Genomic DNA, 20,158 nt, shown 5'->3' with positions numbered 1-20,158 from the left:
TCTGTCTGAAAAGTAATTGCATTAATAATTACAAATAACATCTTCTACCGTGTAATTAGATTACTGTACTAATTACTGTCTGAAAAGTAATTGAATTACTAATTACATCTTCTACAGTGTAATTAGATTACTGTACTAATTACTCTGTCTGAAAAGTAATTACATTACTAATTACTAATGACATCTTCTACAGTGTAATTAGATTACTGTACTAATTACTCTGTCTGAAAAGTAACTGAATTACTAATTACATCTTCTACAGTGTAATTAGATTACTGTACTAATTACTCTGTCTGAAAAGTAATTGCATTACTAATTACATCTACTACAGTGTAATTAGATTACTGTACTAATTACTCTGTCTGAAAAGTAATTACATTACTAATTACTAATGACATCTACAGTGTAATTAGATTACTGTACTAATTACTCTGTCTGAAAAGTAACTGAATTACTAATGACATCTTCTACAGTGTAATTAGATTACTGTACTAATTACTCTGTCTGAAAAGTAATTGCATTACTAATTACTTTCTAAAACCCTGATCAACCTCGACCAGATGAAAAATACAAGGATAGACGTGAAACTGTTCCTTTAATTGTTTAAAATAAAATCAAATAAATTATTCATGAGCTGGCCAATGAATTTAAGGGGGCAGCGTTAAATAAAAAAAAAACATATTTTAACATTAGAGGTCAAATTTCTATTTTAAACTCACTATTGTTTTATATAGAATTGTTCTGTAGTCTATAGTATTTAACGCAATTACATCAGAAGTAACTGTAATTAAATTACTGAAATATTAAGAGTAATCCCTTACTTGTTTCAATTAAAAAGTAATTTACAGTATTTAATTACTTAGTAATGCATTACACCCAAGACTGCTGTACACTACCAGACTAGTCAGACGATTTATGTTTCTCGTGATCTTATAAACTTTTTAATCAAATATCTTATGCGTAGATGTTTGAAATTAGTTTTGCGGACAAATATAAATTGTGCAGTTTTTTTAAAGAAGTTATATTAATATACACACACAAGCTCAAATATAAGAGTGTTTTGAGATGTACGGTCACAAAAAATATTGGTTTTATTTTACAGTTTGATTAATACTATTCTACATGGGAGTATATGGAAAAATGACCTTATGTCATGCAATGAAACACAGGGATATTCTTAAAAAAAACACCCTAAACCATAATTTTATATAATGTTTTTCCAAAGTAAGACTCTTATGTTTCTTTGCTGCCTCACAGTGGAAATGAGCGTCCAAAAATCAAGTCACTTACGTCACGCGTCTGTAATGTTAAACGGCGTGCCCTGTGATTGGTCGCCAGCTGCAGGGCTCGCGCGTGACGTCATCGCTGGCGCACTATATGTAATTAGACGGTCAGTCACAGCACAGACGTGTTCAGGAGCGCACAGGAGGTTTAACAGCCGCTTCAACATGAAGACTTCATTATTCCTTCTGGTAGCTTCCTTCTGCCTGCAGATGTACCAGCCGACAGACGCGTGTTCGTGCGGGATGTCGCATCCGCAGGACGCGTACTGCCATGCAGACATCGGTAAGAGACGCACGCGCCTGAATGAAAGTATTTAAATATGATATGAGCGATTTATTCATAATTCATGAGCGCGTTAGTGATTATTTAAATATTACATAAGAGCGATATATTCATAAAACATGAATGTGTATGAGCGTGATCAGTGATTTAGAGTGTCAATATGACATTAGAGCGATTTATTAAGAGGTGTAAAGATTATGATAACATTTTTAGACATTATATAAAACATGGTGTGCCTGTATTTGCCATAAGAAGTGAAGTTAATCGAGTTTGTGTCGTGCAAGTGTAATGCGTGTATTATCTGACTATATAAACATCAGATTAAAATGTATTAAAAAAATCACTTGTGAGATTGAAAGTGCGTCACCGCGCGCTTCAACTCGAACGCGAAAAGCGTAAAGTTTTGCGCAGTTACGCCATAAAGTTACGCGACGTTAGAGTTAACAGTATCCATGGTAACGAGCTCCAGCGAGCTCGATGTTTTCCCTGCATAGACAGGTACTAAACTAGACTAAACTAGCCTAGAGATCAGCTTTGATAAGAAGAGCTGAATTTTGAAATTGGGTCAAGTTTATTGTCAACACATTGAGATTTCAGAAAATTCTCTCATCTTATGACTTTCTTTCTTATGCAGAACACAAATGAAGATTTTTAGAAGAATATTTCAGCTCTGTAGGTCCATACAATGCAAGTGAATGGTGACCAGAACTCTGAAGCTCCAAAAAGCACATAAAGGCAGCATAAAAGTACTCAATACGACTCCTGTGGTTTAATCCATGTCTTCAGAAGTGATATGATAAGTGTTAAGTTGGGCAGGGTATTGATACAGATTTCCCGATTTGATCCTGATTCACAAGCTTTCGATTGATCGATTCATATAGGTAAATATATTCAGTTATAATGTCCCTTTTGCTCGCATATGAAGGAAATTATCTCCCAGCTAATGCTGTTAACTATACAGGGGACCATTTAACTAGGTATATTATGAAAATATTAATTTTACTAGGTATATTTTATTGTTTTTATCATTTTGGCTTTTTAGAAATGGACAAATCGGTGTATTCAATCAAGAAATAAGATATGTTTCATATATTACTTCTTGTTGCACGTTTATAGTTTAATTGCATAATTTGGACTATTAAGTTTTTACATTGATTTGTTGAACACATGCTAAAAACGGTACTGTCTCTTTAACAAAACTGGCATTTCTTTAAATGAGTGCCTGTTAACGAGAGATGACTCAAATAGCTTTATCTCATCTGTGCGATGCGTGATTAGAATTACATTTGAATTTTTTGGTGTTTTTGATGAACAACTGACTGTAAAGAACAGAAAGGGTTTTAAAAAGAACATTATTCAGTGACAAATGGGTTGCGTGGATCTTGTCTTTGGACTTTAATATTTTTACTCTCAACACACAGTGAAAGGATCTCGCTGCTGAATACTCCACCACTATACTACACAATTACTGCTGAGTCAAATCTAAACATTTACCAGCCAGTTAACAAATAGGTACATTTATAGTCACATAGCGTGAAATTTGGTTGCTAATGTGAACAATTTTTTCTCATTGTAGTGAAGGGTTGCGCATAAAGTAAAAGATCGATCTTGGGATTTAAGAATCAATATTGAGATCGTTCAAATGAAGATCGCGATGCATCAGAAAAACAATATTTTTACCCACCCCTACGTGTGAGTACCATAAATCTCCACTTTCACTTTCACATTTGTCTTCTTTTGTTTGTGGCGATTCACATTCGTCATGCATATCGCCACCTACTGGCAGGGAGGAGAATTTATAGTCAAAAAGGACTTAAATATTGATCCGTTTCTCACCCACACTTATCATATCACTTCTGTAGACATGGATTAAACCAGTGGAGTCTTATTTTATGCTGCATTTATGTGCTTTTTGGAGCTTCAAAGTTCAGGTCACCATTCACTTGGATTGCATGGACCCACAGAGCTGAAATATAAAAATAGACCACTTCACATCATCCACATTATGTACACCTCATGGAAGTAAAATAGGTTGCAAAGTTTACAAGTTCTACCATGTACAGCGCAGCATATCATTAGAATGCAAATGAGTTAAACGGCTTTCACATTGTGTTTCCTTATCAACATTTAGAGTGGTAACGAACCATCTGCTCTGTTTCATCTTCGCTCAGCCCACTAACAGGGAATCGTGCCTCTGTCGTGCTGCAGGCCATGATGAGACCCACAAAATCCAGTTTTAAGGTCACGGCTCAAGTGAACGGCAGCGTACACCGGCAGCGTACACCAACACCGAGCGGCACCACTGAGCTTGTGTAGATAAAATTGAGAGTTTTGAGTTGGTGCAGCTGAAATCAAAGGCTGACTGTCTGGTTAAGAGGGCACTTATGACTTGCATACTAATAAGAGCGTTTGTGGATCGACTGAATATTAAGATGTCCCAATAAAAATGTGTCTTTGGCTTTGTATTGGTATCCATGCTGTATGAAAGGCAAAGACTGCAACTACTGTGCTGAACTTTTGTTTCGGTGTCTGAATCGGTGGCAGCGGGCCAGCCATGCAGTTTTCTCCAGTACTACAGATACTGAAACATATTTTCAGTGGCATCATATAGAGTTTGTAGATTTTCAAGGCAGTCTGGTAAACATCTGGTTATTCTTCATATGTTTGGGTTGCACCTTTTAACACTGAATCTGTATCTTTTGGCTAGAGCAAACCTGAAAACAGTTTTTCCATTTATGCATAATCCTCTGAATAGTGTTATTATCACTGAACTTCTTCCTTGCTGTGGTTAGTTTTGCACAGTGTCTGGTTAGACTGGCACCTGTCTGATCGACTGCCGGCTTCCACTGGATCTTTAGACGGGGCGGACGGTTTGAGTTACATTGTTACAGTATTGATACAGATTTCCTGATTCGATTCATGTGGGTACCTTTTAGCTATAATGTCCATTTTGCTTACATATGAACGCTAATGCTGTTAATTATACAGGGAACTTGGCACATTACGGAAATATTAATTTGACTGTTTATTTTCTTTTTCATCATTGGTCAAATTTTGGCTTTTTAAAAAATGTACAGATTATAGAAATATTAGGGATGAACCGATATGAAAAGTTTTGGCTGACACCAATTTAAAAAAAAAATAAATAAAAATAAAATTGGCCAATATATTTTGCCACTTACCTTATTTTGTCATCGGATCACTTTTATGCTCAGGAATTATGTTTTAAAAATGTACAAAGAGGTACAAACGCTTTTGTTCTAAGAATAAATAATTTCCATTGAACATGGATTGGATCTGGTGAACAAATGACAGGCCAACAGTTCAAAGAGAGCCACAATGAAAGATAAATAGATATTTAGTTATTTTTTTATTATAGCATGACGATTAATGTGAAAAAAGGTCATTTTGTACTTCTAAAACATTTTTGCACTTCTGTTTTTGCAGTTCAAAACAACAGAACTCACATTTTACATGTTTGTACTGTATATAGTAACAAATATAATGCAAATATATTATGCATATGTTGGGCTAGAGGTGGGCGACATGACAAATCTTATCACGATGCAAGTAATTTTATATCACGATAACGATATATATCTCTATGTATTTAAAAAAATTCCTGAAAAATCAATACAATTGTATTAGATTTTAAGCCTTGTCACAATGTGTAATTCTGAGTAATCCAGCCAGTGAATTAAATACTTTATAAATGAAAACAACTTCATCTTATATCATTTTCTCTTTATTTGCAAGTTGACAAAGTAAATTTTTTTTTTTTTTAAAATGCCGCATTTCAGTCTGATGTGCACTAATCTCTTATTATTATTAACTTTCCTCAATAAACTTAACATTCTTTAAAGCAATGCAACAAAGAAAATAATAAATTATCCATAAATACACTTAATTAGGCTCTTAGTGTTCTTAATAATCTATATAAAGAAAATTATAAAATATCTGATGGAAAATACGGTATGGATGGCTTGTTTCCTGATATCACACATCATTGGAACAGATTTTTAGAAAGGCTTTTGATGTGCATTTTAAAAACCCACATGACATGAGTGAAACCAGAATGAATAGCGGGTGTGATCTGCGCTTTGTCACAGAAGCACAAATAAAGGCACTGGGACGACTTCAATACTCACGCACACTCGCATGTTTCAGATTGCGCGTCCGTGCAACACTCGAACAAAACACAGCTGCGCGTGTTTGGACGGGAGGCGTGTATGGAGCATGGGATGAATCTCATTGAATTTGCTTTGACGGTCACTTGAGCAAAATGTCGGGCCTCAGAAGAGGATTCGGTGACATTTTCTTGCATTTTAGACATGTTTTTCATCTAATGACAAGTGCAACTGTCTGTGAAAAACCATGTGTTTCATCATTTCTCAGTCTCACGAGAAGCCCTGACCACTGATAGAAACGTGCATGTGGATATTTACATACTGTATATCAACATACACCATGTACAGACCTTGCAAATCACTGTTTTCTCGTGCGGCAATTTTGCGTTACCGTGATAGAGATGATAATCCAAAATGTATACTGGTTTATCATTTCTACCAGTATACCGCCCACCCTATGTTGGGCAATTCCATGGAAATGTCAACCACATCATGGAAAAATAAAAAGTTACCAAAGGAACAAATGTCCTTTTAAGTTCTATAGTGGTATAATGGATAATGGAAAATGCCATACACAGCGCTAGAGGGCGCCGCTTGCTTACACAATGCTGACTGAATCGCTGAATTCAGACTAGTTTTAAACGCTTTAATAATCACGTAAGACCATATTGCCATTTTGATCTTAACTCAATCAATCGTGTAGCCTGAATGGATACCATACCAATGTCTACGAAGTCAAAGTTTGCTGATTTCAAAGCAATTTTGGATGGTTTTACCTCATCGTGTACCTCACTTTCACAACTGTCATGTCTTTAACGACAGTTTTTCCTCAGAAATGTGAAAAAGAGAATGATTATAAATTAAATATGACATGTTCTTAGGAGTGCCAACCCTTCTAGATTCTGTGGCTATCAATACTTCTGGATTGTGCATTTGAATTCAAAGAGTTTTTACAAAGTGTGATAATTAATAATTTCAATTTGGTCAATAATTGGCGGATAAATATTGGCGGCCGATACATCGGTGCATCCCTAATAAATACCTTATTGCAGGGGCTGTCGATTTAACGCATTAATTCAGTGTGATTTATTATATAAGAAATAACATGTTAAAAAAAATGTACGCAATTAATCATGTCCCCGGACTGTAATAAGAAATATTCCTACCATTGGAGCAACTCAAGCTTGAAGTACCACTTTCATATTTTCAGCAGGGGGCAGTAAGCGCAGCTGTAAAGGCAACAAACCACACTCATAGACGAGAGACCGCTGAAGATGAGGACACGTTCTTGTGTTCAAACACAGCTGGATGGAGCAGAACTTCGAAACATGTTTTTCTAAGTTTCAAACTACTTTAACTTGACACAGCGTCCTAAAACACTGCGCTTATGATGCGATGCAATCAAAATGAGACATCCGCCTGACGCATATGTACACTGACGCGTCCTTAGAAAAGCCCTTATAATAATCTAATTCACCTGCACAATGGATTGCTGTGGACTGTAGGCCAATGACAGGCTTATGTTCAATGATATAGAAATAAACAATGTATTGCATTCTTAAGCCATGGCTTGTATATTTGGTCGCATATGTGAGTGATCGGTGTAGCGAGTAAATGATCTGTCTTGGGATTTAAGAATCCATATCGGGATTGTTCAAATGAAGATTGAGATTAATTGGAAAATCAAAATTTTTACCCAGCCCAAAAAATAACTGAACAAAGAGAGAAACTGGAAATTCAGCCAAATGCTGAAAAAATAGTCACACTGCCCCAATACAGAAGTGGTCATGCTGGTTTTATTGTACCGTTCAACTTAAAATCAACGTCCCACATCTATATACATTAAATGAGTTTCCAGTTGCCATTATAGCTGTTGCAGAGCAATTTTCTGCCAACATGCCCAATGCAAACCTCCTTAACGAGTTTAACAGCAGTGATCTTGCATGTAGCCCCAGTTGGCAGGGATTTTGACGGCATTTGAAATGGTCCATTCACTCTGGACTGCTGCACTAAAGGCCTTTCAAGCCCCAGATTAGTGTTTTGCCCTACAATGTGGCCCTTGAAGTTTAATATCCCGCTCTGGTTCCCATCTGATGTGGCGATGGGGTGAGGTGCCCTGCAAGGGTCTCTCAACAGACATCGGTTAAATGCAGTTTAACTATAGGGAAGGTTAAACATCAGGGACAAAGCAGCAGTTAAGACGAATCTGCTTATACTGTATATAAAAATAGTAATAGTGATACTTGCCTTGGCAAACACCCCTCATAAATAATTTGCTCTACATTAAACAAAAGGCAGTGATCTCTGAACAGCTGGCACATTCTAAACATGATCTGTGAATCATATTTTGTACAGAGAAGGATTTCTGTGCTTTATCCCATTTACCTCCGAAAGCGATCAGCCACCTACTTTCTGAAATGTAAGTCAAACTCTTGAGCGCTTCATGAATATTCATGATTCATAGCGGGTGTACAGCTCGGGGCTTTCATGTATGATTCACAGGGGTTATGAGGGGGGTTCAGCACTTAAATATAGCCGTGAGAGATCGGTGCCAAGGGCCGTGCACACGGCTACAGTAACTTTCTCTGGTCAGGTGGAAGTCATAAAGACAGCTCTGGAATGAGGTTACGCAAACATTCGAGAGAGAGAGCGAGAGATATTAACTGATTGCACCCAATCCAGGAAGTTATAAGTGAGGTCAAGAGGTCACTGGAGAGTTGTAGAAGTCTAACTGTCTGCTGTGTGTTTTCACACACTTCATAGAGCAACAACAAGATCAACAGCCAATCACAGCGCTGCTCTATAGGACAACCCATTCTCAGACTTGAGTTCAATGGCATGAACTTTTGAACCTTTAGCATTGGCTGATGGATGTGATAAAAGCCAGTCTCATGATAGGTGACCTTGAGGTCAAACTGATTGGCAACGGAGTAAATAAAGAGTTGGTCGTTTAAAGCTTCTCCAGCATTTGTCCCGTAATGTTGACTGTTAAGGGATCTGTTTTATTTACTGAAACATTCATCATAAGGGTTGATAGTAGGGGTGAGCGATTATGAGCAAAACATTTATATTGCAATATTTTTGGTTGATAACGATATGTATCATGACATGCACATTTATATGAAAAAAAGTTATTAAAAACTTTATGGTTCCTTTGTATTTTAAATAAATTATTGATGAGGAATAAAATAAAAAAATAAAATTCCTCTATCGGCATCGTTTTTTGCCAATTACCGATACATTGTAAATACTAATAGCTATCACAAATTGTAAAATAAATAGTTTACTCAACTTAAGCTAACATTTGTACTATTCTTACTAGTTTTAATGAAGTTACCGTTACTCTCTAAACCCTAAAGTTGTCATTAATAAAAACATTTAAGTGGTCCGAATCGTAACTCAATTATATACGTTCTTTAAACTTTGGCTTTGAGTACAACTAACTCAAAGTGATCAAGTACAAAATTGCTGCTGTGTGGAATACCCATAAACCCTTGCGCTTGAATAAATTATGTATGTTTGGTCAAAACAAGGGAACTTGTGTAGAAAACACGTATACAGTTTTAATTCTTATGACTGTTGTTGTTGTTGTTTTGTAGCTGGTTGTGATTTGTGTGAAGTCACCATGAGGGTGATTAGTGTTAACTCTGTTGGAGCCGGTTACATTTAATTCATTCTCTACTCAATTGTACTTGACAAAAGTGCAGATTTATGTGCATTAATTACTAAGTAGAATCCAATGTGCCATACGGCTAACCTAGAGTCCAGACATAATCTCCCTTATACTGTATGAGACTATATAACCCAATTTAAATAAATAAAAACAACCATACTTTAATCACAGATGCTTTAAGTGAACTTGTAACCAGGGCTTTACATTAAATGCGAGTAGAAAATTTTATTGAATTCATCTCTCGTTCAGCGCTTCATAAGCAGCAAATATGGTTCTCATATCTGACATGTGCATCTCCGTGGGGCGAACAAAGCGTGCTTTCATGCAAACTGCCACAGCGTGCATCAGCCTGCTGCAGAGATCAGATAGCCAGAGCTCTGGGACAGCGTGATTCATATATCGATATATCGCGGCGGCCGGCGGAGACTACAAAACTTGTGACCCGTGAGAATAAAGAGAACATTCTAGTATAAAGCTCTAGACAGCCCTGACATACAGCACAGATGAGGTAAAGAGACAATGGTGTGAAATCAACATCGATTACAAGGTTTTTAAAATGCACATCATCATCATCATCATCATCCAAACTAAACTGGTATATTGTATAGAAGCATATTAAATTGATTAGGATGAGTCGATAATTATTAATAATGATTTTGTCATCATTCACTTTTTGATCCAAACCCATAGGACTTTTCCATGAATGGAAAAAAAAAAAAATGAATGTACTGTATTTTCCATTTGTGGAAAAAGATGCAATGAAAGTGAATGGTGACTGAGTTTAATCTACCCAGTATCTCCTTTTGTGTGACCTACTTCATGGAGTTCTTTACTGTGAAAGCTGTAGTTAAAGGTTTCTAAATGTGTCAAATACTAGCCTAAAGTTTCAATTTTAGAAAGACTATCTACATAAGCTTAACCACAGTTTTGCGGTTCCATTCATGGTCTGACCTGTGATTACGGCTGATTTCTACAAACACCGCTATTAAAAAAAAAAATGGAAGAACAACAGTAAACTTTCATAAAGGCACGTACAATTTAGAATGGTTAAAAAGGGTAAAAATCTGGACTTTGATGGATAAATTATTGGCACAGTTTCCCCCTGAACTCATTTCATTCTTGTTCAAATAAAATGTCCAAACACATGCATGCAGTTACAGTCTCCATTTACCTTTTATCACTTCATGGGGCGGGGGATTTTGGCTAAAGACTTTGGTATACCACAAGCCACAGTGGCCAGTGAACCAAAAAGTTAATGTCAAGCCCTGCTTGTAACTTGTTAACGTTACTTAAAAAAATAAGTTCAGTTTACCTGAGCCAAATAAGTATGTTTACTTAGAAAAAGCATGCAAACCGATTGCCTTAAAATCTAAGTAAGGTCAGCTAATTCAATTTTACAGTGTAGTTCTAAAAGCCGAATATTGGCACCGATTAATCGGTTTTACCGGCACCGATTAATCGGTAAAACCGATTAATCGATCTACCTCTAGTCTAAAATAAAAGGTAGAACTTTTACACATTTGGATAACTTTATTTTTAATTTAGACGGGCTTGTATGTTGCAATTAAACTACTTTATCAGTAAAAATAATCTTTAATCTAATTTTTCAATCCAAGCAAAAATCCATCTTCTCTTTTTAGTTGAACATACAAGCGTTTGCTTTGATTCTGAAGGGAACCGCAGCATTATGCATTTGTTTCGGATACATACTAGTTATATACAAGATATAACATAACCACGATAGAAACAATACTTGAATTTCTACCGGTACATTGATTAAACCGCTAGTTGATTGTGAACTAATTTGTGTCAAGCTTTTGAAAGGGTTAGTTAACCCAAAAATAATGAGAAATTTGCCGGTACTTACCCTCATGTTGTTCCAAACCCGTTTGACTTTTTCTATTTTCCATTAGGGATGTTTTTTCGAAAGATATTTAGCAGAATGTTCACACTGCTCTTTTCCATGCAATGAAAGCATATAACGACCAGGGACTTAAAAATAATCGCATAACTTCAGAAGACTTGAATATAGCACAAGTCATATGGACTTCTTTTATAGTCAAGGGAAGCTTGACAGTCCCTGATGCTTTCATTGTATGGAAAAGAGCAGCGTGAACATTCTGCTAAATATCTCCTTTAAGTCAAACAGGTTTGGAACAACATGAGGGTGAGCAAATGATGACAGAAGTTTTTTTACGTGTGAACTGTTCCTTTAAAATGCCGCACACGAGCGTCTGTGGGCCCCGAGAGGAGAGACGATAATGAAGGTGAAAAAAGATGCTGGAATCTTCCATTCAGGCCGGAGGAATTTGAGCCTCGGAGAATTCCAGGCAGGAAATTCCAGGGCTGAAAGATAACAAACATTCCTTTGTTCCTGTCTGTCAGAAGAGCAGGTGAACGTTCACTCTGACATTCCCTGATGTACATGAAGCTTCACATACGTCGACTCGTCTGCTGTCATGTTTTGTCTGCCGGCTGTTTTCATGAGGGTCTTGCATAAGCGCATCAGGTTACCGACGCTCTCGCCGTAGGGGGTTATGAGAGAGAAGCCACTCATTGACCTCATGCTGTGCTCTCTGAGGAAGTCCAGTTCCACACTCGATCACTTCCTGTCCATCAGTGGGACCCACTTTACACGATCTCTAGAGACCGTTTCTGTCATTTACATCTTTTTTTTTTTTTTTTGTGTGTGTGAACTGTCCCTTTAAGTCTCTGTTATCTATGATTCTTGGGCTGAAATCCTGCTGTAACAGATCAGATGTTCATCTACAATATTAATGCTGTTTTGTTGTGTGTTTGTGTGTGTTTTCAGTGATAAGAGCAAAAGTTGTGGGCAAGAAACTTCTGAACGACGGTCCGTTTGGCACCCTGCGCTACACCATCAAACAGATGAAGGTGAGTTCATATTCATAAAATCACCACCATTGACACACAGCAAACTGTGCATTATTCTCATATGGCTCCTATATATTTCAGTGTGTTTTGTGGCTACATACTCATCCATGAAATGTGTGTTCTAGACTAAATAAAAACAAGGTACTCTATAACTCAAATACTGTATGTACTGACGTAACAATAACGACCAAACAGAGAGAACATACTGCAAAAATCATTTTCTAAATCAGCATTTATGTCTCGGTTTCCATTAAAAATATATTAAAACAAGAAAGACGGGTAAACTTTACAATAAGGTTTCATTAGTTAACATTAACAATGAACAATACATTTATAGCATTTATTAATTTTGGTTAATTTCAACATATACAATTAATAGTTGTATATGTTAACATTACTTAATGCACTATGAACTAATAGGAACTAACAATGAACACCTATATTTGTATTAACTAACATTAGCCCTTTAAGATCTGAAGGTGTTTTTAAAGATTTCCTGTTTCCGTGGCATACGCAAAATTAAAGGCTTATAATGCGACAAAAAATAAATAAATACAATGATACCAAACACTTGAACCTCCTTATTTTAAATGATATAGATTATGATATATTCTGAGACTCTCAGCCTAAGAAACTGCAAAAAATAAATGCATATACACACACATACATATATACTTCTTTCTTATTTGACATTATATATCTCTGGGTGTAAATAAGGTGGCTCCAAAAAGCTTTTGTTCCCAATCATGTCAACTGTATCTGAGAAAAAGTTTATGTTGATATGACAAAGCAATCAAAAGTTACAGCATTACAAAAATAATTTATCATAGTGTCCAAAAACATCTCCAAACAAATAAAACATAATAATTGTACATAAGAACTAATTACACATGCAAACACAACAATGACTAAAGGTTTGCATAGCATGCAGACATGATTTTAGTAATGAGATTTCACAGAATGAGTTTCATTCTGTGTCATTTGAGTCATCATTGAGTCTGTGTCATGTATTTGGCGCCATCTCCTGGTGGTCATATGTAACATTGTGCTTCATGTGGATTATCTAATGATCTATACATCTGATTATCTTGTGTGTGGACTCGTTTGAAAGATAATCACCTCCTCTAAGTAATGCTGTGTGATATTTTGTGTTCCATTTATTTTTCGTGAAGTTATAAGCATAAATGCAGCATATAAGCAACATCAACATAATTGTCAAAGATATATACTTAGCTATTACTCACTATATTTTTGTCTGTGAGTAAAACAAATAGGCTGGTTGTATTCTACTCTTTGAGATCTTTCCAACAACATATGACACATGACTATTTGATCAGTTTGATGTTTTGATTGATTACAATAATATGTACAGTGCAAAATTATTTATAAATGATAAAAATGTAACACTTCTGATTCATCTGCAAATTTTAAAGCACTTGTTCAGTTTTGGTCATAATGTCTACATGCATTGGAAAGTAGAGCTTCTAAACTTTCAAACGACACCTATTTTGTGTTGGTCAAGACTGTAGTTGTTAATATTTTGACAATTAGGGCCTATCCGAGCTTAAAATAAAGATTAATAAATGTTGTAAAAAATACATTGTCCATTGTTTGTGTATGATATCTAATGCATTAACGAGCATTAACCAATGAAAAAATGTGTTGGTAAATATTGAAATGAACATTAACCAAGATTATTAAATGCTGTTAAAGTATTGATCATTGTTATTCATGTTAACATATGTAGTTAACTAATGTAACCTTATTTTAAAGTGTTACAAGTGTTAAAGTGTTTGAGAAGCATAATGTAATAAGCTATTAAGACTTGTTTTCAGAGAATCTATCTTGAATTAAGCTTTTTTTATCATACAAAAATGATTATTATTGCAGTTTATCACCAATACTTTCCATGATTTTTCCACACCTGAACAACACAATTTAAATTCCCTTATATTTCCAGGTTTTTCATTACACAAAACCCCTGAACTATGAAACGGTTGAATATATTCTCAACGTGTTTTGGTCCGTTATAATTGTGTTTTGTTTTGTGTAGATGTACAAGGGCTTTGATAAGATGCAGCATGTGCAGTACATCTACACGCATGATTCAGAGAGCCTGTGTGGAGTCAAGTTTGACATCAACAAATACCAGTACCTCATCACAGGTGAGAGCATGACATCACATCATCTCCAATACGCATTAAAAGAATGATTAATATAAACTTATATCACCAGGATAATTCATTACTAAACACTGTGGATAGATTCTGAAAGTCACTTTTATTCAAAGCATCTGGTAGGGTTGAACGATTCTGACGAAAATCATAATAGTCGATTGATGCTGTAATTGTGATTATTTATTTCAATTAGTAGAATTTGCAGTGGCGCAACATCTAGCGAATCCAAAACCAGTTCAGGATACCAACGGGGCTTTTAATTTTGGTTCTAAAGTTTCTTTTTGAGTCCAAGTCCACATAATATGTTTTCGGGATTAAACTCATTTATTTTTCTACATTCACACTGTAACGCTGTTTTCCTCCACTGAAAGTGGAAACTTTCATAAGTGTTTTCTAGGTCCAAATACTTGGAAAACGATGATGTTAAGAAACGAGAAAACAGTTTTCAACCAAAAATGTGTTTTTATGTGGACGTGGCCTGAGTGTCAGTTTCTTCAACAATAGTTTTGTTGGGGGTCTGGGTATCTCAGCGAGTACTGACGCTGACTATCACACCTGGAGTCACGAGTTTGAATCCAGGGTGTGCTGAGTGACTCCAGCCAGGTCTCCTAAGCAACCAAATTGGCCCGGTTGCTAGGGAGGGTAGAGTCACATGGGGTAACCTCCTTGTGGTCGTGATTAGTGGTTCTCGCTCTCAATGGGGTGTGTGGTAAGTTGTGCGTGGATCGTGGAGAGTAGCATGAGCCTCCACATGCTGTGAGTCTCCGCGGTGTCATGCACAACGAGTCAAGTGATAAGATAAGCGGATTGACGGTCTCAGAAGCGGAGGCAACTGAGACTTGTCCTCCGCCACTCGGATTGAGGTGAGTAACCGCACCACCACGAGGACCTGCTAAGTAGTGGGAATTGGGCATTCCAAGATTAATTAATTGCGGCAGGTATAATTGTAATTAAGTCCTCATGGTGGCGTAGTGATTCGCCTCAATCCGGGTGGCGGAGGACGAATCTCAGTTGCCTCCGTCAATCCACGCATCTTATCACATGACTTGTTGAGCGCGTTACCACGGAGACATAGCGCGTGTGGAGGCTTCACGCTATTCTCCGCGGCATCCACGCACAACTCGCCACACGCCCCACCGAGAGCGAGAACCACATTATAGCGACCACGAGGAGGTTACCCCATGTGACTGTACCCTTTTTATTTATTTATTTATTTTAGATACATAGTATATTATAAATTGTAAACATTTACAATCCACCTTAATTAAATGTGAAAATGCCACTAGATAGGTGTAACAAGACTGCCCTTAGAAATATAATAACGTTAAATGTATTTAAATGATACCAGGAAATACTTAAGCTTTGGAAGCCATTAAAAAAATGAAACTAATCTAAAACTAACAGACAATGTGCGAAAAATAAACAAAACTGGAATTACAAATTGAAAAAACTCAATTAAAATCCCAAACTGTAATAATCCTGCTTTTAGCGGCGCATGACCTCAAGCTGCAGTTATAACTTAAAAACAATCTTAACTTTTTTTATTTTAAATGGAGTTTTCAACTGAGAACACAATAAAGCTAAAACTGAATGTGTCTGTCTCCTCTCAGGTCGTGTTCATGATGGTAAAGTTTACACAGGACTGTGTAACTTCAATGAGAGGTGGGAGCGTCTGTCTCTGGCACAGAAGAAGGGCATCAACCATCGCTACCAGTTGGGCTGTAACTGCAGGGTGAGTGCCAACACTACAAAGGGTGGGCAGCAAAATAAACTGGCCAATCACAGGGCAGTGTTCAGAGAGACCAGGACAAAGCCAAGGATAAACACACACACACACACACACACTCACTCACTCACTCACTCACTGGTTTAAACAGTGTTTCTGTGTGCTTCAGTGGACAAAAGTGTATTTTTAGATTCTCTTGATCCAGATGTTTGGCTCTGTAATAAAATTGCTGCTTCAGAAGCCAAACTGAAACACACAGCAGTTTGGACTCCGATCTGAGAGTACGGACTGATCTACAGATGATCTCAACTGGTTCCATCCACTGGTTCATTCTGTGTCATTTGAGTCATCATTGACTAAATGTACTTGGCGCCATCTCCTGGTGGCCATAGTAATTACAGTGAACGATCCTCTCTGCCCATATTTGGATGACTTCCATCTCTGGTTTCAGCGACCTGAATCCTAATATGAATGGTTTAGCGTTTCATGATGCTAGACAACGTACTACATTATTTCCGATTAAGTCATCTGATCTAGGAAAGCTATTGTGTTTTTAGCCAGATAGCACATTGTGTGCTTTGTGCACATTGTGCTTCGTATGGATTATAACATTATCTATGCATCCAATTACCCTCTGTGTGGGCTCGTTTGAAAGAAAATCACCTCCTCTAAGTAATGCTGTGTGATATTTTATGTTCCGTTTGTATTTCGTGAAGTTATAAGCAAATATGCAGCTTATAAGCAACACCTGTTTACATATAACATGTCAAAAACATATACTTTGTCTATTACTCGCTATATTTTTGTCTGTGAGTAAAACAAATAGGCTGGTTGTATTTTACTCTTTGAGATCTTTCCAACAACATATGACACATGAATATTTGATCAGATTGATGTTTTTACTGATTACAACAATACGTGTTAGTGCGAAATTATTTATAAATGATCGCCACACGTTTTGATCATAATGGCTACATGCATTGTAAAGTAGAGCTTCAAGCTTTAAAATGATACCCATTTTGTGTTGGTCAAGACTAGTTATTAATATTTTGCTAATATATTGTTTCTCCATGGGGCTTAACTAGCATCACTACCAGTGAGCTAGTTACTCCTCACTACTGCTGAAGGCAATGAGGCAGTCTTCATCTGTGTGATATTATTATCTGCAATATGATAAATTACTCCAAGTCAGGACAAGTCCATTCACCCTCTCTAAATCAAACATCTTACATATTAAAAATGCAGGGAAAAAGAATGTATATTTGGACGCTCACAAAAAGTACAATGTTTTCTCAAACCGAAACGTCTCTGAGGCTAGAGCTGTTACTGTAGCTGTCATTATCCAGCTCTCTCAGGGAGTGAAAGATGAATCCACTATGAATGATGACAGGCTTGCATTCATAAAACACCTGGAAATGTAATATGAAACTGTAAATAGCACTACTTTAATATGTCTTTTAATCCATCTAGATTTGTCTGGTTTTCCACTTAGTCATTCAAAAGCAAAAATGAGCATGAGATCTGGGTAGGAGCATCAGTCTTGACAACACTTGATATTTTGCCACAAACTGCAGTCATTTTATATCCAAGTTTGGTTCGTTTCTCTGCTGATCCGTTAACGACTCGATTTGCTGCTTTGAAAGCTCACCTGTGGCTCTTTTCTTTGTAGATCAAGCCGTGCCACTACTTGCCATGCTTTGTGACTTCCAAGAATGAATGCCTGTGGACGGATATGCTCTCCCACTTTGGTTATCCTGGTTACCAGTCCCGCCACTACGCTTGCATCCAGCAGAAGGAAGGTTACTGCAGCTGGTATCGGGGTATTACCACTCGTAAAAAAGTAACCAACACCACCGACCCCTGAACTCGGCAAACATCCCTTCTGCTTCCCCTTTCCAACACCTTACCGCATCCACACGGCACTTCCCCGGCCTTCGGATCCCCGTTCAGAAAACAGTGAAAAGATGAATCCTGCCGACTACGCCAGTTTCTAATAACACTTACTGTGGCACCTGTTATTCATCAAGAATTACATCAAATTTTGCTGTGTGAGGCCTGATGCAATTAATGCAGAACACCAGAAGGCATGAACTGATCCTCATAAACATAACCCACTGTATCCATTCAGAAGATATTCAATATTAAATAATTTATGAAGGCAATAATCCACGAACCTGCCGCAAAAAAAACAAACAAAAAAAGCTTTTTTTTTTTTTGGTAATGTATTGCTTTTTAAACATGATTTTTAAATATAAAAATAACTGCTATTGTATATGTATGCAAATCTACATAATGTCCACGATTTATACTGTTAAATACCTATTTATTAATTGTCTCCGCTTACCTCTGGATTGTGCTGTAATGTTCCGTTTTTTTGCATTGTTACCACATTTATATAATGTACACGTTTCATTAACCACAACTGGTTTTATATATATATATATATATATATATATATATATATACACACACACACACTACCGTTAAAAAGTTTGGGGTCACTTATTCTTTTATTGATATTTTTTCACATTTTAAAATAATGAAGTCATCACAACTATGGAATAATAGAAATGGAAATATGGGAATTATATTGTGACTAAAAAAAATCCAAAATAAATCTAAATTGTTATATTTTAGCATCTTCAAAGTGGCCACACTTTGCCTAGATTTTGCAGAAATGTACTCTTGGCATTTTCTCAACCAACTTCTTGAGGTATTGAAGGAGTTCCCATCTATATGTTGGGCACTTATTGGCTGCTTTTCTTAATTATTCAGTCCAAGTCGTCCATTTCAAAACCATTTAGTTTTATAATGAAATAAATGAATATGTTGGCACAATTATATTTTTGTCTACAAAACTAATTTCAAACATTGAATCATACGCCTTGAGATCGAAAGATTTTTAAGATCATGAGAAACATTTCAGTCAAGTGACCCCAAACTTTTGAACGGTAGTGTATGTGTATGTGTATGTGTGTGTGTGTATATATATATATAATATTTTTTTACTGTAAGCACAGCTAAAAACGAACCTTCCAGCACAGATTTAGAGAAACTCCCGAGTGGAACAATTGATGCATTTTATTCTTTTCGTTGGTTTGTGTCTCTTGCTGTTTATGATATAAGCTATGAAATTGTGACTTCTGTATTTTTGTACTTAAAAGTTTAGACCCACAAGAATCCAGATGTAAATCCTAAATGTATTTCCAACATCTAGTTTGTATTTATGCACCTTTTAATCTGAGAAACCATAAAATACAACACTGCTCATCTATATTCCAAATGTAAAAATATATGTATGTGCCAACATTCAACATTCAGTTCTACTTTTCTGAACATTTTGAGGGTATGCTGGAAAAACTGCCCACATGAATACAGAGGTTTTGGTTCTGAATGAAATAGAATAAATGTGTATAGGTATCGAAGCATATCATATACAGTAGAACGCCTAGAATAATGTGACGTTACCACTAAATTGATCATGTGTCACAGATTTTTTTCTGGTCCATTCCTCAGTTGGAGGCAGATTAGATGTTTCTCATAATGAATACAGTTAATCATATCTAGAGAAATGTAAAGTTTGGTGGTGTTTGTGTAGATGTAAACACGTCATGCACTAGTTTACTGCTGGTTTAGAATGAGAGCATTTACTTCTGCCTCTAACTCGTGTTTTTATAACATTTAAATATTCTGTCTGCGTAACATCCTGCTCAAATCAGTCCTGTTTTACTCTCATTTAAGATGCGGAAAGGCTGTGTAGTGTGTGTGTGTGTGTGTGTGTGTGTGTGTGTGTGTGTGTGTGTGTGTGTGTGTGTGTGTGTGTGCGTGCGTGTGCATGTGTTTGTGCAAACAAATTCCTAAAGAGGTGACCATTTTTCAATAGGGGCTTTCAAGAATGTTTTGATTTTTATATTTTTATAATAAATATTGTGAAAATGGCTCTATGACTCTTCAGTCATTATTATTTTCTGTTCATCTGTGTACATTCACTGTA

General features: G+C 36.4%; 2 protein-coding genes across 2 annotated transcripts in view; one reads left to right on the top strand and one right to left on the bottom strand.

The window, feature by feature from the left end:
• The window catches only part of LOC127435192 (synapsin-3-like), a 111,190-nt gene that overhangs the window by 44,673 nt on the left and 46,359 nt on the right, over positions 1 to 20,158 (bottom strand). The window lies entirely within an intron of this gene.
• Positions 1,385 to 20,104, top strand: LOC127435212 (metalloproteinase inhibitor 3-like). The gene is made up of 5 exons (XM_051688494.1): positions 1,385 to 1,566; positions 12,179 to 12,261; positions 14,315 to 14,426; positions 16,049 to 16,170; positions 17,834 to 20,104. Exons 1-5 carry the CDS (start codon positions 1,449 to 1,451, stop codon positions 18,026 to 18,028), a joined length of 630 nt encoding a protein of 209 aa, XP_051544454.1. The 5' UTR covers positions 1,385 to 1,448; the 3' UTR covers positions 18,029 to 20,104.

The sequence above is a fragment of the Myxocyprinus asiaticus genome, chromosome 45 (assembly GCF_019703515.2).
Source record: "Myxocyprinus asiaticus isolate MX2 ecotype Aquarium Trade chromosome 45, UBuf_Myxa_2, whole genome shotgun sequence".
Taxonomy (NCBI): Eukaryota; Metazoa; Chordata; class Actinopteri; order Cypriniformes; family Catostomidae; genus Myxocyprinus; species Myxocyprinus asiaticus.
Note: the sequence above shows the minus strand (reverse complement) of the source record. Positions and strands in the feature narration are given on the sequence as shown.